Raw genomic sequence first — 24,760 nt, forward strand, 5'->3', positions numbered from 1 at the left:
GCTGGACAGCAGCCTTCTCCCTTCTCTCCCTCAGCTCTGTTCCCTCATGAAGCCACTCTGCAGGGACCCCGGGCACCTTAGGGGGGGACAGGGATGAGGCGTGCACTTAGCAGCTCTCAGTAGGTCCTGCAGCTGCTGCACAGTCCGGATCTGTGACAGGTTTCTAAGCAGCTGCCATAACTGCTTTGGAACCTGAATGAAATAGCAGCTGCCAAAGGCTGCTGGTTCCGGCTGAGCTGTTCTGTGTGTTTCGCTATGCGCATACCTTATTTGAGAAGAGAATATTTGAGAGGTGCGGAGGGAGGGATTTTTCTTATCTATAGCTTCAGAAGATGTATTTGGTTTTTCCAAGGCTGGAGCGGAGAACTGCACAGAATAAAAAATGCTACGAGAATTCCTAGGGGCCAAGGTAAATGAGGTTCCTGAAGTATGAAACGTAAAGAAGATGAAATTAAGTGACTTGATAGTTTCACAATGCCTTGTATGACCACACATACGAAGGTCCAGTCAGAGACTAATGTGAGCCAAGGAGTTTATGTTAGTTACAAGTTCTCTAGGGCTATTGTTACCCTTTAGTCCTCTCGACATGAACGGAATGTTCTCTCCCGTCGTGAAACAGACTCGGCTCTGGTTTGACGACAATTTTCCTCATTGTTCTTGTCCCCATGGAGAGATGCACTTCCAGACGGCCCTTGTTCAGGAATATCGCATAATAGGCCTGCAATATCAAGGGGTGGTTGAAGATTAAAGAGGGGTCTCCACTACGACAGCGTTAAAGGTTCCCTGACAGATCTGCAGATTCATTGGCTCTGAGATCTTACCTGAGAATTTAAGGCTCAATATTTTCTTAGAGTATTTAAAGTGGCTGACAAAAGCTCTTTAATCATTGGCCACTTTTGCTCGTTAGATGTTGTGGAAAGCAGATGTAGGAATACAGGACCCTCCGCAAACCAAATTTGCCATGCTGAAGGTAACAGCTGTGTTTGCACCGGGTCTCTAACTCACAAAACGCGTCAGGAAACAAAGGGTGTCAATCCCTCTCCCTCCTCTTCACAAGTGGACAGCTAGCTTCTGGAAATCAGATCCGACTCCCAATCTCACGGCATTTTGAGTGTTTAGACTGCAATTTGTTCTCTGAGCTGCTGGAATAGATTGCTATCACCAACACGTAACTTGTCTCCCACACTTAGAAAGAAGGAAGACAATTTTTCATCCACAAACATGACTGCTTTCTTCTTGCTACTGTTACTATAGCAACCAGTGTGGTTTTGAGATCAGATTATGAACCCCAGGGAGCTTGAATGCATTCCTTGTCCCCAAAGCTGATGCCATGTTGTGCTCCCTTTCTTGTAGAGCATGAGGGCACCATGATCACTCGGTCCGCTGTGAGTCACCTGCGGTGGTGGAGAGGGTTTCAATCACCTATCATAATGCTTTTGATGATTTACTAAATGGTCTAGGCAGCTGTATGCCCAAAGCACAATGTCCAGAGGGCCTGGACTCGTGCTCACCATCCATCAAAGAGGCAACTGCAAACCACTCGCTCAATTAAAATTTTCTCAGGTGAATGACGGTTCGATGTCTCAAACTCCTTTAGAAGAACAGAATCACAAATAACCCTATAGCATCAAAACGTTAGCTTTGGAAAATAAAATATGTCAGTGTAATCAGCATTGGTTCTACAACAGACGTGAACTATTTAACATTGTCTCCTCTTTCAAATAGCACTTCGATGAGATTAAAAAATGAATATTCATTATCATTAAAATGTTGAAATGTTAACATATTATTTCCACTTTACTTTGTAGTATCGTACTTAATATGTTCTCATTTTAATTGTTCTAATGGGCACATGTTCTATTTAAGGAACTATCCTGAAAGCTGGTGATTTAAGTCCATTTATTTAGTCTTGAAGGGGAGAAATTTGGAGCCAGTAGGTGGTGCTTAATTATCTGACAATGACCTGGGAAAGATATATCCTTTAGTAAAAACCTACTTCACAATGTTTCATCTGGTCCTCTTATTATAACTAGCTTATCGTTCATAATAGTAAGAAAATAATTTTATTTTTCAAGATTAAAAGATAAGGAATTTAAGAGGAAATTTATATAAGTGCTTATGTGCAGTAAGAAATGAGAGAAAATAACACTCTTTCCCCTCTATATTCTTTAAAAAATATTTTTATTATGACTATTTGGTACATTACCCACAACATAAGAGACATGTAGATAATGAAGCTATGTTCACAACTGTACAATTAAATGGATACCTGTAAATCTACACCCAATTTAAGAAACAGTATGATCGCATCTTCTGTGAGTTTCCTCCCAACACCATCCCCCAGGTTCACTATCTTAGAGGTAACCACAACATGGAATTCATGTTTATCATTCCCTTGCTTTTTAAACCTTATCTTTGAAAATTCACACATATATCTGTAAACAGTATGTGGTTTTATGTGTATTTTATTTATTTTTGTTGTGTGTGGACAGGCGAGGGGCAAAGAGAGAGGGGGACAGAGGATCTGAAGTCAGCTCTGCACTGACAGCACGGATCTTGATGTGGGGCTCAAACTCATGAACTGTGAGACCATGACCTGAGCCGAAGTAGGATGCTTAACTGACAGAGCCACCAAGGTGCCCCACTTTTTTTTTTAAGATTTTATATTTAAGGAATTTCTATATCCAATGTGGAGCTCTGACAATCCCAAGGTCAAGAGTTGCACGCTCTACCAACTGAGCCAGCCAGTTGCCTGTTTAGTGTTACTTATATTAGAAATCTATAAAAATGGCATCATACAGTATGTAGTGCATTTTTTTCATTTCTCTTCAGTTTCTAATATTCATCTATATTATTATTTTTTTTAAATCAGGAATAGGTATTAAATGTTACCAAATGACTTCACTGCATCTATTGAGATGATTATATAATTTTTAGATTTTCTGATATTAAAATACTCTTGTATTCCTGAGATAACTGAAGTTACTCATGGTTATACATCTTTGAATTTATTTCGTTTGGTATTTATTTTTCTTAGGGAGAAGAATAAGATTTATTATATAGTATTTTGGATAACATGGGTTTCAACTATGTGGACCCACTTGTATGCAGATTTTTTAGATAAATGCAATACAGTACTATACATGTATTTCTCTTCCTTATGATGTTAATAACATTTTCTTTTCTCTAGCTTACTTTCAGAATACAGTGTATATAATACATTGCATAATACATATAATATACAATATGTGTTAATGGAATGATTATGTTATAGGTAAGGCTTCTGGCCAATGGTAGGATATTTGTAGTTAAGTTGTTGGGGAATCAGGAGTTATATGTGGATTTTTGATTGTGTGGAGGGGAGCAATGTCCTGACCTCCCATTTTGTTCAAGGGTCCACCGTATTACTGGTTACCCAATTTTAAATTATTTTTTAAAAAACATAAAATCACAAACAACACAACCTGGTTTATAAGAATGCATGCATATTTAAGGACATATTTGTAAAACATTCCATTCTTTGGTGATGGCAGACTAGGTAATTCCTATGAACTCTTTCACTGAGAAAAACAAGATCATGTGGAAAAAATATATATATTTAAAAACATTAGATTGAAAGTACTGGAGAAATACCACGGCAGTAAAGAGTTATGGTGCCTAAGAGACAGCTTTTAACAATCAAATGGCTATGGGCTATGAAAATTGAAGTTCACACCTTATAATGCAGACACTATGTAGGCTTTAAGTTCATGTCATGAGTGAAATTGAGCATAGACTACTGTCCATGCTTGTGTTGGTTGTGCTCTATTAACATTCTCTATCCCAGGTCCATTCCCTGCCTTCTCTGTGTCCAGAGAGGGTGGAGTGGGTTAGGCTTCAACAGACTGCATCATGTTGGCTAGTCAAACTGGGAAATCGATCCTAGAAGCAATTTAAATTTGAATTTAAGGTATCCTAGCTGGATATCTACAGATATCCAGATAAGGAATTGGATTTTGAGACAAGAGAATATGATTGTAATTAGAATATATTTTACGCTTTCTCTCTTTAAATACTCATATGCTAAACCCATACAGAATATAGGTGCAAATACAAGCGTGACTGCACCTAGGACTGACCCACAAGGAAAATCATAATGGAGATAACTGTCCTAAGAAAGATGATAGGAGAAATAAATAGTGCAAATCTAAATGTATAAAGACAATTTATAGGGGCACCTAGGTGGCTCAGTCGGTTAAGCGTCGGACTTCGGCCCGGGTCACGGTCTCATGGTTTGTGAGTTTGAGCCCTGTGTCAGGCTCTGTGCTGACAGCTCAGAGCCTGAAGCCTCCTTCAGATTCTGTGTCTTCCTTTCTTTCTGCCCCTCTCATGCTCATGATCTCTCTGTCTCTCAAAAATAAATGTTAAAAGGTTTTTTTTAATAATTAAAAATTAAATAAAGACCATTCCAAAACCTAAATGTCTCACACGTCTCCTCATAAAATAACTGTTTTATATAAGAACTAGGGAAAATGCATTGTTAACTAGGTCTGAGAGTACCTGTCCAGTTTGCCTTCGTTTCCTACGAGGTTGTACTGGCGTCCCTCCACTTCCCAAGAGAATGATCCCAGACTCATTCTTGGTGCTGAAGGACAGGTTGATTTCTGTGCCTACATCAATAGGTACAGGGGACAGCTCTACGAAACCAGGCTTTGGGAAGCTGACTGTGTAAACGTTCTGTGGGTAAAAGGGAAAAAGAGAAGAAAACATCAGAAATAAAAATTTAAATTAATTTCTCCATCTCACTCTCCTTCAAGCACTCAGTGGCACCATAAAATACATTGTTTCAGAAAGCATGAAACTCAAGAGTTACATGGAAAACTTAGGAGCAACTGAAGAAATACTATCTCCAGGCATGACCGAACTTTCTAAGCAGTTTGGGTTAAAATAAAAATTCTGGCATCTGCTTTTATTTGAGCACTTTTTTTTTATATATATATATGAAATTTATTGACAAATTGGTTTCCATACAACACCCAGTGCTCATCCCAAATGAGCACTCCTCAATACCCATCACCCACCCTCCCCTCCCTCCCACCCCCCATCAACCCTCAGTTTGTTCTCAGTTTTTAACAGTCTCTTATGCTTTGGCTCTCTCCCACTCTAACCTCTTTTTTTTTTTTTTTCCTTCCCCTCCCCCATGGGTTCCTGTTAAGTTTCTCAGGATCCACATAAGAGTGAAACCATATGGTATCTGTCTTTCTCTGTATGGCTTATTTCACTTAGCATTACACTCTCCAGTTCCATCCACGTTGCTACAAAAGGCCATATTTCATTTTTTCTCATTGCCACGTAGTATTCCATTGTGTATATATACCACAATTTCTTTATCCATTCATCAGTTGATGGACATTTAGGCTCTTTCCATAATTTGGCTATTGTTGAGAGTGCTGCTATACTTCTCTAAAGAAGACATCCAGATGGCCAACAGGCACATGAAAAGATGTTCAGCGTCGCTCCTTATCAGGGAAATACAAATCAAAACCACACTCAGGTATCACCTCACGCCAGTCAGAGTGGCCAAAATGAACAAATCAGAAGACTATAGATGCTGGAGAGGATGTGGAGAAACGGGAACCCTCTTGCACTGTTGGTGGGAATGCAAATTGGTGCAGCCGCTCTGGAAAGCAGTGTGGAGGTTCCTCAGAAAATTAAAAATAGACCTACTCTATGACCCAGCAATAGCACTGCTAGGAATTTATCCAAGGGATACAGGAGTACTGATGCATAGGGGCACTTGTACCCCAATGTTCATATTTGAGCACTTTTGATTTAAAATACAGATGATTATCACTGATCGATAACATTTTCTTTTGGTTTAATTCTATCTTGCTAAATCTCTCTTGAAAACAGTCTCAGGATCCCTTAAATACCCTCTGTCAACTAATTGTTTATATTTTATAGATGAGTACGACCATGGTTTATGTCTGCATTTTCCTCAGTGATAAGCCCAAGGTAAGATGTCCAGTGCTATCAAATGTATAAATATATTCTAGAAAAATTTAAAAAATCAGGTAAAACCTGAATCTTAAAAATAAGCACACCAAACATTTCGTAGTCCATTTTACTTCTCAAAATGAAAATAGTAATTGTCCTTAATGATAAAATTAAAGCAGTAACATTTCAGATAGTAGCAAAGTGTAAAAGAGAGAAAGCAAAACTCACTCCATCTCAAAGCTGTTCAGAAGCATATCGCGTTTATTCATTCATTCGTGTGTTCATCATGCATGCATTCATTCATTCATTCATCTTTCACAACCTTGCTCTCTCCTCCTTTTTATATTTACACTGAATCTTGATAGGCACATTCCTTTGTAAATTCCTTTTTAAATTTATGTATGTGGGAGATACCTCTCTCAGGAAACATAAATTTCATCATCACTTTTAATGGCAGAAGGACGTTCCATTGTATAAATGTGCTAGGATTTATTTAAGCAAGCCCATGTAGTTGGGCATTTTGAGTGCTTAAAACGGTCATTTTCAAAGTTCTGGATTTTGCTGGAGTAAAATCATGGCATCCTCTAGCACAGAATATTTTCCCCCACAGGGTTTCAGGCCCAGGTAAGTGACAGAAGTATTGTAAAATATATCCTCTATTTTTGTTTCCAATTTTCAAATGATAGACTTTTGGATAGTTCTGATAAAACTACTGTGCAGACTTTTCAATATTTATCCACATCATTTCTGCCTCATATTTCAGTTGTAAAATAATTCCTGGTGACGGAAAATTGCCTTTATAGAGTTATCATTTTCACACATACAGGCTATTAATTTTCTGGACAGTTTGCCATCCTCATGTATATATCTTTGGGATGTGGATGAGAGTAGCCTTTGCAACATTAAAGCTCTTAGTAAAACTTCCTTAAAGAAGCCAGCATGGATCCTCAGAGTTCAATTCTGTATTTCCCTAGTCCTTACTCCTGAGCTTCTCATAATGGATATCTGTGGCCAATTCCAAACTATGAACCATGGAGACCCCGGAAGTTCTGGTCTCACAGATGGATTCACTTCTCCTTTCTCCTATTCTTCCGTGATTTCCCTGAACTCTATAGCCATGCTTTAAAATAATTTCAGTTGGAGAAAGCAGTGAAATGAATAGTTGTGTCATATCAAGGCAATCAAAATTTTGTAAGTATGATATTTTTAACATTTTTTAAGAAACAAACTCATTGCTTTCAGGATTCCCATAAACTTCTTACTAATATTTCCTAATGACTGTTGACTCTTGGTCAGAGATATTTTAAGAGAGCAGAGCTGGGTCTATTATTTCTCTCTCCTATGAGTCGGCCCCTATCGAAGAGTCAGAGCAGACTAGGTAAATGGAACTAGGGGTAGCTTTGGGTACAAAGAAAAGGTACTGAAGATACCTAACAGCAAAGGGCTTTGCAGTCTGTCAAAGATGGTCTTTGTAGACAGTTCCTAGTCTGTGCCATTTCCAAAGAAAAGCAGGCTTGACTCTCAGGCTGTAGACATGGTGCTATGCACTAATGATTATGGTATAAACGATTACTTGTTATTTGTGTAAATTCCTAGTACATTCCAGAAAAAAATTTAAGGCTGCTAATAAAGCTATATATGACACAGGGAGATAAAATAAATCTGAAATAGATTAACAAAAATGAGGAAAGGGAAAAGTAGTATTTGAAAAGGAGAGAGAATCAGAAAAGAGGCTAACATTAAAAATAGATGTTATGAAGTATTATCCATGTGGGAAATTGGTTCACAATTTGGGGTCTTCATCACACCATTTCCTGCATTTATGTGATTATGGTAATTTGTAGAAGCGCTGCAATCTTGCTTTGTTATTTACGTATAGCTAAATTTAAAATATATTAACAAGGGATTGCTCCCCGTAAGAACACCCAAACTAAGTCAATTTAGTCAGATATGAAAGCATTTAGGAAGCCATTAAAAACAAACCAACCTCCAGTGAACATCCTTTGGTAACGCCAACGTAGTCAGGGCTACTGAGTATATTATATGGAGTTCTCGAAATTTCAATATCTTTGAGGCAACCCGAATATTTCTTCAAATTTACTTCTGGTCTGTTGAAAAGTTACACGCAAAACAAAAGCAACGTCGTTAGGGACATGGCAGTATGGTGTTTGCGACTACCAGACACGAGCATATGGCGCGAACTGACACACGGGAGGCACGTGTTTCTCAAATTGTGCATATGTGCACACGTGTACCCAGCAAACCACGCTTCCATTATCCACTGGTTGGATGAAATGGATGTTACCCCATCCTGCAGAAAGAATCTTTATGCAGTTCTTCCTCTCTTTTAAAAATAATCTTACCCACAGCACTTAAATTACAGGAATTACTGATTTCTTAAGTGCTTCATATGTGTAAAAAAATGGTTTTCTTTTTTGTACCAAAGAGTAGATAATTGAGTAGGCAGAGTAATAAAACTATGAACCAAAAAAGTTAAAATTTAGGGGAAAAATTTAGGGAAAACATGGGAAACATTTATTTTGAAAAAAAATTTTTTTGTCATTGAGATTTTTCGGGGGAGAGAAGGGGCAGCTGAAGATTAAGATAATATTATATTTCTCTTTAAAGTTTTAACTAAAACAAAGCCTAAGAAACATTCTTTTGGATTACATAGTCTAAAAAACATACTTAAACATTGGATTTATAGATTGACCCCAAAGTCCTTATTTTATAATGGGGCAATAACAAAATCAAGCAACCAAAGGCACAAAACCCATCTTCCTTAAGGTTGAAAATGTCTTCTATACCCAAATAACACTTGCATGTTTACTTTTTATTCATTATTGCTTAGAAAAAACCCAACATGCTAGCACATGTGAAGTGCTCAATGGATAGCAGCTAGTAGGATGTCAGTGATGATGCTTCTTTATTTAGTCGATAGCAACACTGTCCAATAGAATTTTCTGTGATGATGGAAATATTCTGTTCTGCATTGTCCAAATCAGTAGTTTCTGGTCACATGTAGCTATTGGCACTTGAAATGAAGCTTATGCCAATGAGAAACTGGACGTTGTTATTTAATTTTATTTAATTTAAAGTTAGGTAGTCACTGTGGCTGATGGCTACCATATTGAATAATACAGGTCTGTCGGGATAAAAAATAATAATACTTTTTTTTGGTGTTAATAAGCATCTGCAAAACCTGCCCAATCAACACCAAAATATTATTAGGATAATGATTAATTCTCTCATTGTCTCATGATGCCAGGTTTCCCTTTTTTGCCTCAATAAAAAACATAGGGCATGCGGAAAAACAGGTGGGAAAGAAAATCAGACCCTGGCATGTGTATCAGGTGATTTATGTCATGTCACGTATTTGTTCTGTCTTTTCTCTCTCTGGAACTGCTTCATTTTCTTTGGTCATTTCCCATTATTCCCAAGGTCTCCTCCTTCTGCTCAGTCGATTTGTTATTATGAAGAACATGCCCAACTGGAGGGTAAGGATCTTGCTTATATTCTTATTTATAAAGCATAGGGAATGGGTGAATTTTATTCCCAGTGTTCATTTGCTTCCATATTTTCTTTTAAAGGATGACTGCTCTATCACAAATTTTTCAGAGGTCCTATCAATAAAGTAAGTCTCTTCTACAAGTTATATAGTTCACTGTTTCACGGACACACAATGAACTATTTCAAAACACGATGATTTAGTAGGCTCAGTGCTATGAAAAGCACGGGGGATAAGCAATCACATGTGATCAGATTCCTCATGGTAACCACAGGCCTCTTTTCCGCTATTTGCCTCAAAGGCAGCATTACAAAGCTACACAGTGTCACTCCAGAGTTTTATATATTTCCATTGAAAGCCAGCCTTTGCCTTTTAGCCATCCCAGCAAAAAGCATGACTAGGCTCATAACTATATTGTGATAAAACAACTTGGATAATTTTTTTGTATATACTTTCATTTCTATACATTCTAGTTTCTGGTGTTAGAAGTCTACACTTTGTTTTAAAAATGTCTTGGCTAAGTTAGGCCATATTATCTCCTTTCCAGAAATGTGGCATAGCTAGGCTCTGAAATATCAAAACACCAGGCACTAGCCAGAGTGTGCCAGCCCTGCACATTGCTGGGTTTGATCAGCCACTTACGGAGGCCTGCTGCTCATAGCTTTCATGCTAATGTCTTTCTGCAAACAGGAATTAAAATGCTCCTGGGAAACTATGGGGACCGTCCACAAACTTCGTCACCATTAAGGCAAATACTGGTTTAAAATATATTATTTCCAGAGATTCCTTTTATCTGGCTTCATGGCTAATTCTAAATAAACATGACAATAAATAAACAGCTTTGCAAAGAGGTGCAAGGGCCCTGTAAACGTTTGCATATTTGCAGGCTTGCAAAAAGCAGCGAGGCAGTGGTGAGCATTTGGGAGCACAGGCTGATTGTTCAGCAGACAGCATGGTACTTGACAGATGGGAGCCCAGGGTTCAACCCAACAGACCGCTCTGCTCTGTCCCCAGAGCTACATCGTGCCCATCAACCTGACCAGCTGACCTTTGCATGTGTGCTCCTGCGTATGTGCACCAGGGGGCACTGTGCGTGGGCAGTTCAGAAAGGAAGCAGAGCAAATCTGTCCTCATAGCTGGTGAAATAAGTGAAATTGCAGCCCGATTCACGGTGGGTGAGCAGCAGCATCTCAGTAAGTAAAGGGCAGCACGAGAACTCTCAGAATGTATTACTTGCTCATGAAATGTACTACGAATTAAGCTGCATAGGTATTGCTCTGCTTCTGCACCACTGCTGTGTCTAAGAAGCCACATTTACCCAACCCATGCACTTGAAGAAGGCATGCATAATTTAAGTTTTACCTTGCTTTCATACTAGGTCAAAGGGAAGAGAAAAAAAAAAAACAAACAAACACAATTTACTTGCAATTGCATTTTCATTTAGTAAAACAATATACTTTAATCATAAGTCTTTTTAAAAAGTATCACATGGCAAGCTTAAAAAGAAGGGAATGTGAAAAACCAACAGAACAGAAAACAGACATATGCCCTTGACCCCTGTGAAATTCGAATCCAAAGATGACCATTTTCTTTCCACACTATTCTGTGGGAAATGTTTATTTTGAAGTACAAATGTTTTTTCAAAAAAAATTTTTTAACGTTTATTTTTGAGGGAGAGAGACAGAGCATGAGTGGGGGAGGGGAAGAGAGAGAGGCAGACAGAATCCGAAGCAGGCTCCACACTCTGAGCCATCAGCACAGAGCCTGATGTGGGGCTCGAACTCACAAACTGTGAGATCAAGACCTGGACCGAAGTCAGATGCTTAACCAACTGAGCCACCCAGGCACCCCTTTTCCTTTGTTTTTTTTTTCAAATTTTTTAACGTTTATTTTGAAATACAAATTTAAAATACTAATTTTAATCTATCTGATGAATGAGAAAATGCGCAAACATTGCTATGCTGTAGTATTCATGAGTTGTTGATAAATATTGCCTCTCGATGAGCTTGAACTTAATATATGTAAAAATAATTTATGTTTACCTCATCTTTTGAACTTTACCATACTAAGATCCTGTCTGTGGGCAAAGTAACAGCAAACTAAGAATGCAAAGCTCCTTGCTTACTCACAGATATATGTCTAAAGATTGTATGGGGATAATGTACCTTACCATAGAAATACCATAATTATAAAATGCTGTACTGAGCAAGTAAAAACATTTTAGTGACACAGATTTATTAAATATGCAGTCTGAAAATGAATGTATAAACCTATCTCAATATAGCTAACTAATATACCTTTATAGATAATTCCTAAAATTACTTTATGGTAATTAAAACCAAGTCGTCCCTAGAATAGATAAAGCTACATCTTGATAGCCTTATTTTGGCTATATTTAATTCACTCATAGGGAATTTAGTTAATGATCTTGCAAAATAAATCTTAGACTGAAGCAACTGTCAGATCTGTATTTATACAGTGCCTGGCACATAGTAGATTCTCAGCGAACACTTGACAATAACAGATATTTGAGTAATGACTATGTCACAGTCCAAACGCATTTGATCTGCAATGAGTTTTTCTGACCAGACACTGTAAGTGTACATGCTTAACACAAGTATATCGTAATGTGGATGAATGCAGAATGAAGCCCCATGAAGCTTATCAACTTATACTCTTGAAAGGCTGGTATTTAGTTGCTTGGTCCATGAATCTAGGTACAGGGAGAAGAGTAAAACTCAGTCTGTATGCTAGCTATTATAAAACGAGATTGAAATTGCACCACTCGTTTGGGAAATTCAAAAACAACTGACTACCATATTTCTCAGTTATTCTGAGAATCCCTCCAATCATAATGCGTCTTTTAAGAGAAGACACACCAAGGGGTGCCTGGGTGGCTCAGTCGGTTCAGTGTCTGACTCCTGGTTTTGGCTCAGGTCATGATCTCATGGTTCACGAGTTCAAGCCACCACACTGTCAGTGCAGAGCCTGCTTGGGATTCTCTCTCTCTCTCTCTCTCTCTCTCTCCCTTTCTCTCCACTTCTCCCTCACTCACACTGTCTCTGTCTCTCCCCAAAATAAATAAGCTTAAAAAAAAATAAGAAAAGAAACACCGTGATAGGACTTTTATAACCATTAAGAACTAACAAGCCAACTAAACAAAACAAAAATTAAAAACGAGGTAGTCTGTATTTATAGTAAGTTCTTACGGTTTAACCAAGTCAATTCATTCCATTCTAATTAAACTCAATTAACATTTATTGAGCACCAGTGCTTTATAACTCTTTTTTCTTATGAGATGTTTTATAACAAGCAGTAAATTAATTAAATACACATGAAATATTTCCTGAGATTTTTTTAGTTTCTTGAGTTTATTTTTTGAACTAAACTATGGGTTAATTATATCTCTCCATCCTGCTATCTAAAAAACATGTGTGAAATTAAAAAAAATGTTGGCAGGGACACAAGAATAACTAATACAGCTTTAGCATTAGACATATGGGAAAGCTCCAACATAGCATTAGTATGCTAATGCTTAGCAACAAAATAGGTTATACTCACAGTATTCTGGAACACTGACTGATTTTTAGAACACTAAGCAATCTCAGTGTCCCATGATCTGCAGTGAATGTGCGAGGAGAAGAGCAATTACAAGACGCACATTCAACTCTAGTTTCCACCTTTAATTACTTTTACAATTCTTTTCATCAGGTGAATATGAGGGAAATAGTGATTTCCATCCATCTCTTCAACAAAGATATCCAATTAATCCTTGGGCGTCTAAATCCTGGTGTTGTTCTAACATGTAACATGATTTTTTTTTTTTAATTAAGCCTTTCTGCAACTAAAGGTTATGCGACATTCCTGTTGTAATTAAACTGCAGAACTCCAGTGAGCAGGGTGGCCATTTAATTAAAACTTAATCCTTAGCTCTAAATATACACTACATTACCTCAAGTTTCTCAGTGTTGGCAGACCACCAAAATATATTTTGTCATCTGCTTTCAAGTCAAGACCAAAGTTGTTTCCAGAAGATAAAGTTGCTAGGTTCTCCTCCTGGTTAGTATCTATATCTACAATTGATATGTTGGCTGTAAAGGAGAGAGAAAGTCTTACTTGAGCGAGACGAACCATGTCTGTATTATCACTGTTACTTCAAGATAAATTTACTTTAATTCTCAAATTAACATCGACTTTCCCAAGCATTTGGACCACGTATATCTATTGAATAATTGCAGAAGCAATGACATCAATAAAATAAAGTATTAAACTATCCACAAAGAGGGCTTAAAAATAATAGCCTGACAAAGGAAAGAAGAGAGGGACTTCTCTGTTTAGTCTGTTTTGTTCAGAAAGCAGATGGGAACCCCTTATCTCATTGATTTTCTCCCCTTCATTCTGACGAGGAGGCTAGGCTCTTTCTGAATTATGTGCTTTCTCACCATAATATTTGCTTAGGCCTAGCCTTTAACTGCTTCATATATTTTGGACCCTTGTTGCATACTGAGGCATCAGTTCATTAACATGAAAGATTTAGCCTCTAAATCTTCGCCTGATATTGGATCTGAATTAGCAAGGGTCTGAAAATGGCTATTTAAACCAGTGGATTATAAGGGCATTTCTAAATGTTTATTCTTTGGAACGCTAGTTTCCTGGATGTTCCTGGCTCAAATAAATATGACAAACATTGGGTTAAGCAAATTAAACATATATTTTAATTTTATGACTGCCCAGATCTTCTGACATACTAATGTTCAATGTAATGCTCCAATTGGGGGACATAGAGCAAGAAGCATTTCTCAAATTTATTTGACCATGGAACATTATTATTTTCCCTTAACTCATAACTTTTAGAATAGTACTTTTTTGAAAAACAAAGAAAAATATCAAACTCTAAAATTCCATTGTAATCTGTAGCCCTTCCATTCCAAAAGGAAGTATCTTCAATAAAAACAAACATAATTGCCCTATTAAATAATGACAGGGATACCTAGGTGGCTCAGTCAGTTGGGTCTCCGACTCTTGGCTTTGGCTCAGGTCATGGTTTCAGGGTTTGAGAGTTCGAGCCCTGTACAGAGCCTACTTGGGATTCTCTCTCTCCCTCTCTCTTTCTCTCTCTCTCTCTCTCTCAAAATAAATAAATAAAATTTAAAACATGATCAAAAGAAATACCAAACCTATTAATACCTCAAATCCTTAAAGCAGAGTTTTTTCAAAATAAACAGACAATAAAAAATACCGACTAACTGTCCTATTAAAAATATTCAGCAAGTCAAAATATAAAAACTGAATTACTTTCATATACCATATTAATTTTATACACATATAACTTTTTGACCAGACTGGTGGCTAAAATTAAAAAAAAAAAAATTATAAAACCATTTTCAAGACTTTTCCATGCACATTCCTTTTTATCCAGATCAGCAAAGAAGTTTTCATATGGAGGGGCGCCTGGGTGGCGCAGTCGGTTAAGCGTCCGACTTCAGCCAGGTCACGATCTCGCGGTCCGTGAGTTCGAGCCCCGCGTCGGGCTCTGGGCTGATGGCTCAGAGCCTGGAGCCTGTTTCCGATTCTGTGTCTCCCTCTCTCTCTGCCCCTCCCCTGTTCATGCTCTGTCTCTCTCTGTCCCGAAAATAAATAAACGTTGAAAAAAAAAAAAATTTAAAAAAAAAAAAAAAAAAAAAAAAAAAAAAAAAAAAAGAAGTTTTCATATGGAGCTGTTGACTGGAACATGAAAATAGCCTCTTTCCACAGATCGGGTGCATATTTTAATGGTGTCTGTGAAATGAAATTCTCCCTATCACAGGCAAGCCACTGACTGGAGGTAGTTTTCCTCCGTATCCCTGAATGAATATATGCATTTTTAGAAACCATTCTAAGAAAAACTGATTAAAGAGCAGAAAGACATTGAATTGAAACTCACTGGCCCAAGTGTTAACTCCAGCAGAGAGGCATAGGGCGGCACATTTTTACTGAGTTAAAGGAAGAGCTTTACTCTCTCCTTCATGAGTGATAGCAATGAAGTGGGTTCTGCTATGAAATGCTAACACTTGCTTTCATGTCCTGCCCTATTTCTTTCCCTTACAGAATAGCTATTAACATAAAATTTCAGAGTTGATGAGTCCAGACATCATTTATGGGTAAGCAGGGAAATAAGGGTTTTATTAAATACGAGACAAAGAGTAGGGGCTTAGCAAGTATTTTATAATCAATGCTGAGTTGTGGCAAATGAATTGTTACTTTGGCAATTCCTTTCTTCTCTCTCTTAGGTTGAAATCGAAATGATTGTTCTCAATCTTGTGTTTATATCAGTGTACTTCAGGGATATGACACACTTCTAGTGGTGACTGTGGTTCTACTAAGTGACTCTCAAGGCAAGGTGGGGAATGCCACCTGAAAGAGTGTGTCTCAATTTCAAGGGAGGGTGCATTTACAAACTAGTTGAGAATAATTCACATAAACAACTGATCTGGTCACTGAAAAGGAGGGATAACCCACGTTGCTGAAGGCTTATTTCAATTCTGATCCCACTACTCCTTGGATTTCAGTTGTTCTCAGATCTGCAGGGACCTCCCTACATCCAAACTCAGTAGGGTCTTTTGGTCCTTATCTTAATCCACGTCTATGCAGTTTTTGATGTTAACATTTCCTTCCTTCTAGGAAATTGCCTCTTTTGGCTTTCCTAGTGACAGACAACCTTTCTCCAGGTTCTTGTACCTTTCCAACCTCATTCATGATTTCCTTCTTTGGGACTTATTTCTTTGAATATTTCTGAAGTGTTATGTTCCCTAATGCATCTCCATCTGGCCGCTTCTTGGGTTTTAGTTATCCAGGTAACCTCCAGTTTATATCTACTTACTTTATGTTGACAAGTCAAAAATATATATGTCTGGACCTGATTTTGCCTAGAAATCCACATTCAACAGATGAGACATAATCATCTGTATATCTTATCAGTACTTCAAACTAAACACATTCCAAATCAAAATGATTATCTTTTTACCCCAAAATCCTTATTATTTATTTGGTGGCACTATGACCCCCACCCGATCTCCTAAATTAGAGACTCATCCTGACTGTCTCCTTGCTATTCCACATGTAATCAACCAAGAGCCCTGCTAATTTCATCTCCTAAATAACTCTAATATCTACCCTATTTTTTAAAAAATATATACCCAAACTATAATTGACACAATAGAAGTTGCTTATGTTTGAAGTGTACATTTTAACAGGTTTTTAGACATGTATACATCTGGGAAACCATCACCACACTAAAAACAAAAAAAAGTGAACATATCCATCACCCCAAAAGTTTCCTTATGCCTCTTTGTTATCCTTCCTTCCTGTGCCTCCCTACCCAACCTAATTCTCATGTAGCCTCTATCTGTTTTCTGAGACTGTAGGTTCATTTGTGTTTTCTATATATTTGACATAACTTTTTTTATATATGCCTTCTTTCACTAGGAATATTTTGATATCCATCCATTTTGTGTGCAGATTACTCGCTCACTATTTTTATTGCTAAATAGTATTCCATTGTGTGGACTATATAACAATTTGTATATCTATTAACCTGTTAACAGCTGATTTAGTGTTCTGTTTTTTGAGGCCCACAAAGAAAGACGCTATGGACATTCTGGTAAAGGTCTTTGTATGGAAATATGCTTCATGCGTCTTGCGTGGATACTTAGGAGTGGAATGGCTGGTTCATATAGTAGGTATATATTTAACCTATTAAGAAACTGCCAACCCAGTTACCAATGCGGCTGCCCATTTTGCATCCTCGTCAGCAGGGTATAGGAGCTCCAGTTACTCTCCATTCTTGCCAGCCCTGGGTATGTTCAGTCTTTGTAACTGTACGCATTCTAATAACCATACGATGGTATCACACTGTGGATTTATTTTGCATTTCTCTAGTGTCAAATTCCACTGTCGCTCTTATTTCAAGCCATCATACATCTCCTGCCTGGACTATTATTGAACCTAATTGGTCACTCTGCCTTCAGTTTGATCTTCTGAAAATTTCTCTTCCTTACTTCTCCTTTCTCGGATTATTTCTTTACAGCCTCCTTTGTGGAGTCTGCCTTTATTATATCCCTTCGACACTGCTGTTTGCTTCAGGGCTTTGGATCCTCTCACTCTAGAAATGACTGCGTGGTTTTTCTCATCTCTATTCAGCTACAACTATTAATGACATGATAATGACTCCAAGCTGCCCATCTCTCCTAGAGCTCTGCGAAACCTCAGGTACACATAACTGATTGCCTGCCAATTACACAGCTTCCCTAGGCTACTCAAGATATTAAGAGTACCTTTCATACAATATGTCCAAAATAGAACCCAGCATCTTTTCTAGAAAACCTATTCTTTTTTTTTTTTTTTTTTTTTTGTATCCAATAGCTTGGTACATGGCACTAAAATATGTTTTGTTGTTTAAGAAAAAGAAAGGAATTATTCTTGATGTCCCTTTTTAAAATATTTAGCCTCCATGTTGAGTATATCATAAATAAAGCTCCTTGATTTTAAAATGCTTGACATCTTTCATTTCTACTCTTTCCTCTCCATTCTTATGCTTTCATTCTCCTCACTGTTCACCTGGTTTACTGCGGACTGCAGCAGCCCCTGAAACTGTCAGATATCTACCCTTTAAAGTTTTCCGTGGGAACTTTACTAAAGCACACATCTGATGGTGTCACATTTTAGATTAAAACTCTTAGTAGTTCCCTACAGCTTTTAGGATAAAGTTGAAATTCATAAGGCCTTTTATGAACTGGATCTGTTATGTCTCTAGCCTCATTTCATGAATTTTTTGGCAACATACATCCTGTTAGGCTATGGATTTACTTGTAGTAACTATAGTGGCCAACTGTATACTATAACTGTAGTAGCTATAGTAACTATAGCAGGCTACTCCAAGATGAGCCACTTATATACGAAGACCAGTGTGAGCTAAAAAGCAATCAAAACCAGGGCTCCTGGGTGGCTCAGTTGGTTAAATGTCTGAATCTTGAGTTTGACTCAGGGAATGATCTCATAGTTCGTGGGAGTAAGCCTCATGTCAGGCTTTGTGCTGTCAGCACAGAGCCTGCTTGGGTTTCTCTCTTTGCCTCTTTCTCTCTGCCCCTCCTACGCTGGTGCACACACTCTCTCTCTCCCTCTCTCTGTCTCTCTCTCTCAAAAATAAACACATTTAATTTTTTTTTATTTTTTTTTATTTTTTTTTTTTTAAATTTTTTTTTCAACGTTTATTTATTTTTGGGACAGAGAGAGACAGAGCATGAACGGGGGAGGGGCAGAGAGAGAGGGAGACACAGAATCGGAAACAGGCTCCAGGCTCCGAGCCATCAGCCCAGAGCCCGACGCGGGGCTCGAACTCACGGACCGCGAGATCGTGACCTGGCTGAAGTCGGACGCTTAACCGACTGCGCCACCCAGGCGCCCCACATTTAATTTTTTTTTAAACAATCAAAACCATTCGCAGTGATGTGGATGGAGCTAGAGTGTATTATGCGAAGTGAAATAAGTCAGTCAAATACCATATGAGAGAGACAAATACCATATGATTTCATTCATATGTGGAATTTAAGAAACAAAGGAACAAAGGGGAAAAAAGATAAACCATAAAACAGACTCTTAACTGTAGAGAACTGAGGGTTACTGGAAGGGAGGTAGGTTGGGGAATGGGTTAAATATATGATGGGTATTAAGGAAGGTACTTGGGATAAGCACAAGTACTCACACCCAGGTATTGGATATAAGTGATGACTAAGTTCTATACCTGAAACTAATGTTGTACTGTATGTTATCTAGCTGGAATTTAAATCAATACTTGTAGGAAAAAAGCAACCAAAACCCGGTTGATTCAGGAAAAGCCCTTTCCCTCCCCCACAACTGCCTAGAAGAATTTAGATAGAGGACCTGCTCCCGGAAGAGCACTATCACCACAGATAATGACATTGCACTGTGAACTAGGTGTAGTTGACAGAGAGAGGAACCTAGCAAGGCCTGTCTGATCAAAGTCCTCTGTGTGGCATTGTTTCTGAGTGGCTCAACAAACATTTATTCAGGAAACATTTACCCCCTCCCCCGCCCTTTCTTTTTATCTTCCTGTAAATTGCATTCTTCCTTTTGAAGTCCCAGACCCCTACCTTCTTCTCAGTTCACAATGACACATATACCTCATTTTGCCTGTCTTTGGAATTTCCATGTGTGTGTGGATTCCCTGCATGTACACGATCACATCGGATTTTGTCCTGTTAATCTGTCTCATGTCAATTTGATTCTTAGGTCCAGCTAGAAGGACCCAGAAAGGGATGGGAAATTCTTGCTCCTCAACATTAACCAAAGCCTTTCCCAAAGCGTGTTCAGCAGAATGCTAGTCTTGCATGAATGGAAAGATTTTAGTGATCGTAGAAGTTTGGGAAATGTTGGGTCAAACAGAGTAAAACACTCTTCTTAAGTATTATGCAGAGCCTCCCCCATGCAAATGTGCACTGTGCCTCTTTTATGCTGGAACAATGTATACAGCAGTACTCCAACTTATATAAGCACAAACCAGGTTTTGTTCCGACTGAGGAGTTTCTCCAGACCTCCATATTACAAGGAAGAGCAACTGGAAACTGATGTCTGATGATGTATGATGCTCTCTGAGGCCTCTAGGCTCTCACACAACATTCACCTCTCTGAAGTGTCCAAAGGTGCTGTCCATCCAGTGAAGTTCTCAACTCCTGCTTGTGCCTCAGGGCATTCGCCAACCTCTCTGTGTGACTTAAACATCTCTCTCCTGAGATTCCTAGCCTACTATACTTTTTTTTTTTAAGTTCATTTATTTATTTTTGAGAGAGCGAGAGAGAACATGCAAGCGGGGGAGACGCAGAGAAAGAGAAAGAATACAAGCAGGCTCCTCACTGTCAGCGCGGAGCCTGACTCCCAGGTTGAAATCATGAACCTTGAGATCATGACCTCGGCCAAAATCAAGAGCTGGACGCTTAGCCGACTGAGCCACCCAGGCGCCTCCATCTACTATACCTATTTTGACACAGCAATTAGCTTTTCTCACCATTGATTTACTTGCCTATCTCCCCCATTAGAGTGCAAGTTCCTTGAAGGCAAGGACTTGTGACAGACCTCACTCAGTTCTTATGCAATACTTATGCAGTTCTTATGCAGTGTGTGCTTGCCAGATATTTGTTAAACATAGGAATGAAGAATGGTGCAAAGTTAAACCGAAATTCTCATGACATATCACATTGGCACAATGAAAACTAATTAGGTTTAATTTTATAAACAGAAGTATCAAAGTTCCATTTGCAGATATTGGTAATACTATAGTACACAGAGTGAGGGGAATTATACTTAAATAACAGTAGCAGCACACTAAGACCTAAGAGACTTGGATTTCTATCTTGCTTATGAGATCTTACATATATACGTCTCTGACCACATGTAAGTTTGAGCCTATGTTTCCCTTTCTCTAACACCAGAACAAAATACCTGCTCAAATCAGCAAATGAAAAAAATGTTGAAAGAGTTCCTGAACTATAAAGAGGTTACATTATTGTTATTTGATTATTTACTTGCACACATACAAATATTTGGCCTTTTAAAAAGCAAAGGACTGGTAACTGTGCGACCACACCTACAAATTGCACATGTGAGTTGCTCTAAAGGAAACATCTTGGTAAAATAAGAAGGAAAGACAAGCACACAACCTTTTCAAACCTACTACAGGATATAATTTTACAAGTCGTAAGATAGTTTGATAGTTTGATGTTTTCAAATTAAGCTTTCAATGTTCAAAGAAAATGACAGAGAACCATTTGCCTCTTCAATCAGTCATGTGTAACCCAAGTCACCTATCATCTAAGCCAAAGAGATGAGTGTATCCGATTTTCACAGAATTTGTGAGTACCTAAAATTACAGACAGGGTCTTCCTCATGATTAGATACATGGGAACGTTGGATAGCATGATTAAGGCTCACAGTGCATTATTACCATAGAAACTCACCTTGTTTCTGAATTCTTGACAGGGTGAAGGATTTCCATTTCCCATCATTATGGTTTTGATTGCTGACAACGGAAGCCATTCCTGAACCCAGATCATAGCTGACTTTTACATGCCCATCGGTGAGTTCTACACTCATGAAATCTTTCTATGATGAAGTAAAAATACACCAGTGATTAGATACACAGCGAAACATGAGTATTCACTTTCTTTGTGGGGTTTATAATAGGGCCTTATGGCTAAGTCACTAAATGTGTTGATCAGTAAGTGACATCCATTTTAGAAACAGAATTGGTACTAGTATTTTGTGAATGTTGGTGGGTGTGATATCATGGTGTCAATGGTCACAACCAATTACTAGGGCATATCCTTTTATGACAGAAGAATAAAGGAGGTTCCTATGAAAACGTATTAAGCCAACTAAAAGATATGTTCCCTGGAAGAATTTACTAAGAGATATTAACTTAGAAAAAAAACAAGGAGGACATTTAGTACCACCTTTCAGCTTAGGTGTTTAGAAGACTAAAGCAGTAGTTTTGCTGCTGCATGATTCCATACTGCAGGAATCTTTACTGGGTGCTTCTCTTAAAGGATTATATAGGGAACTATATTGAAAATAAGTAATAATTATATTGCATCTGTAATTGAATTTATCAATGAAAATATATAAGTTCTATCTGCATCACCCACTCTTGGCTGTCACACAGCCATCCCTGAATTCTTTGAATAATAATTGATAATTTAACAATAACTGATAATTGTATTGGAATCCTACGGAAAGAGGCAAACAAATGATCAATCATGGAAAATCAGCTGTGCATGTCTTTACCAGGTCTCGTGTGGCAAGGTACATCAGGAGAGCACTTGAAGAAAATGTCCTGAACTTGAACATGACAGTTGAGATGTTGGGGTACCAACGAATGGGGCGGCTGACCAATGCGTACCCTTCTCCATCAAACTGAATAGTCCCCTCACTATCTTCTACCTGAGGACTGAAGAGAGACATTTCACATGAATCAATATCTGTTTCATCCATCAGTATTCAATACATCAAATTGTCTTCTGAGACTCAATTGTGAGCTGTTCTAGGACAGAAACCATCCCAAATAAATCTTCAATCCTTCTATTTCTCTCCACCTCTACTGCCACCATTCTAGACCAAGTAACAATCACCTCTTACCTGGATTTTATCTGGTGTTCAATAACTAAGTTATTGATGTTTTAAATGCTTTATGTTTTACTGAAATACTTGGTGGAAAGTTATGGTGGCATTTAAGTGTATCTTAGTGGTGTGAACAGGTGGGGTTTTGGGTAGACTGAGAATGTGTTATTACATATCTCATATACATAACATAATGGAGGGGTTGGGCGCAATGGGTGAAGGTGGTCAGAAATACAAACTTACAGTTATAAGAAAAACAAAACATAATGGAATAAATGTCTCTACTCTCTAAATTATTGCTATCCAATAGGTTTTTCTGGGACAAATTAGATTCAGACAATAAGGGATGCCTCTATCTATTTCAGTGTGTGTTTTTCTGTGTTCTTCACTAGAATGCAAGCTATATGAGACCAGCTAGAGATTATGGGCCAGGCTTTATGTCAGTCACAAACTCGGCACCTAGTATGACACAGCTCAAAGTAGAATCTCATATGTGCAATGAAAGAGATTTTAGTATAGCAAATTGCCTCACAGAGAATATATATTCTATCAATATTGGTTGAATCATTAAGAAATATCTAAGATAATCCTTGTAAAAATGACACTTAGAATCATTTCTTTTTCAAATGCAAAGTTATTTATCATCTATCAATCAACCTAATGGTGTTGTTACAGATTAAGTCTCAAATTGTGGAGATTTTTTAAAACTTTAAATATTGGCATATTTGCATCTGCTTGAATCTCTGAAATTGGAGTGCTGTATTAACTTGGGGATAGAGGGGAGATATTGAGAAATATTATAGCAATGTCATTGTAAAATAACCGGAGTCTAGAATATTATTTGCACGAAATCTTGGCTAATGATAAAACCAGCAGTGTACAAACATTAATTGGCTTGTGAAAGAAGAACTGTTACATATTTTAGTTGAGTTGGCTTTCTCTCTGTTCCTGGACCAGAGAGAAATAAAAATGAAGACAAAAAAGAAGGGAAGAGTCTTTACTGTGTCTTGCATGGTCAGGCCTTTGTAATTTTAAGTTATATCTAATTTAGAATAAGATCAGATGATGTCATACATTTTTTTCCTAATGTAAACTTAAAAGATGCTTTTCAATACTCCAGCAAAGTGTTACCTAAAAGTATGAGGAGCTAAATTAGTCTATTAATAAACAGTATAATTGGTAGTGAATGAATTGGCTATGATTGGGCCTTTCTTCATCATTACAACAAGCCTGCTAATTTCTGGAGCACTGCATTAGAGATAAGAGACTGTTGTGTAGAATCTAGTAAGGAGAAGTTCCTTGAGTTCTTGAAGCCTAGGGTTTTGCATTAAAGCTGCCATGCTACCATTGACAGTCCTGAAAAGTGTTGGCGGGGGCGGGGGGGTGGTGGTCACTGTTGACAGTTTTCTGGATGCTTTGAGCCAATGCCCTGGCACTTATAATTTAAACAAATAAACAAAAACATAAAGCCTCACTACACAGAACAAGTATTAGAATAAAAAATATATCACATTTTTTTTGTTGCTGTTTAAGAACTCTGGGATATTTATACTCTCATACCCTTATGTCCTTAATCTATTAATTCCTTCAATATTAATTAAAAAAAATAGCAAAGTAAATGGCAGGTACCTTTGAATCTGATGTGAGGACCTGCTACAAGTCCCCTAACCCTTCAGGTGTCACCTTGAGATAAAAGGGTTAGATCAGTGAATGATTTCTGAGGCCTATTACTACTCCATTCCTTTAGAAGATTCCCCTATTCAAGTAAAAGGCAACTCTGCAGGGGAGGGTTTGGTGCTGAGAACCTCTAAACCTACAGATGTAGATGAGCCCTGAACTTATTGGCCAAACCCAGGTAAGCCTGGCTTTAGATTGGTGACTTTGAGATGGGGGGAAAACAAATCCTTCCAGGTGTAGTCTATAATACCTCAACAACTAACATTATACTGGAGTGTTCTTACTCATTTTGAATATTTACCAGGAAAAGTAACTATTTTTTTTTTCTTATAATTAACATAGGTTAAGCTTCTTAACTTGCCTTTTGTTTCTCTTTTGAACTTTGATGTCTGGTCAATTTATTAAGGACTAATTATTTATTCTATTTGGAAC

At 37.8% G+C, this 24,760-nt stretch overlaps 1 protein-coding gene across 1 annotated transcript in view; it reads right to left on the reverse strand.

Annotated features, from left to right (window-relative positions):
- LAMA2 (laminin subunit alpha 2) overlaps positions 1–24,760 on the reverse strand; it is a 475,613-nt gene that overhangs the window by 38,057 nt on the left and 412,796 nt on the right. Inside the window, exons 50-56 of the mRNA XM_047102999.1 lie at positions 22,319–22,481; positions 21,493–21,637; positions 13,437–13,575; positions 10,847–10,858; positions 7,964–8,084; positions 4,540–4,716; positions 570–718 (exon numbers count right to left, since the gene is read on the reverse strand). Of these exons, the coding sequence (XP_046958955.1) occupies positions 570–718; positions 4,540–4,716; positions 7,964–8,084; positions 10,847–10,858; positions 13,437–13,575; positions 21,493–21,637; positions 22,319–22,481 (906 nt within the window). The remainder of the gene's footprint in view (positions 1–569; positions 719–4,539; positions 4,717–7,963; positions 8,085–10,846; positions 10,859–13,436; positions 13,576–21,492; positions 21,638–22,318; positions 22,482–24,760) is intronic.

This window comes from Lynx rufus, unplaced genomic scaffold (genome assembly GCF_022079265.1).
Source record: "Lynx rufus isolate CCGP_SWC_20201006 ecotype Redwood Valley unplaced genomic scaffold, mLynRuf1.p SCAF_6, whole genome shotgun sequence".
In the NCBI taxonomy this organism is placed as follows: domain Eukaryota; kingdom Metazoa; phylum Chordata; class Mammalia; order Carnivora; family Felidae; genus Lynx; species Lynx rufus.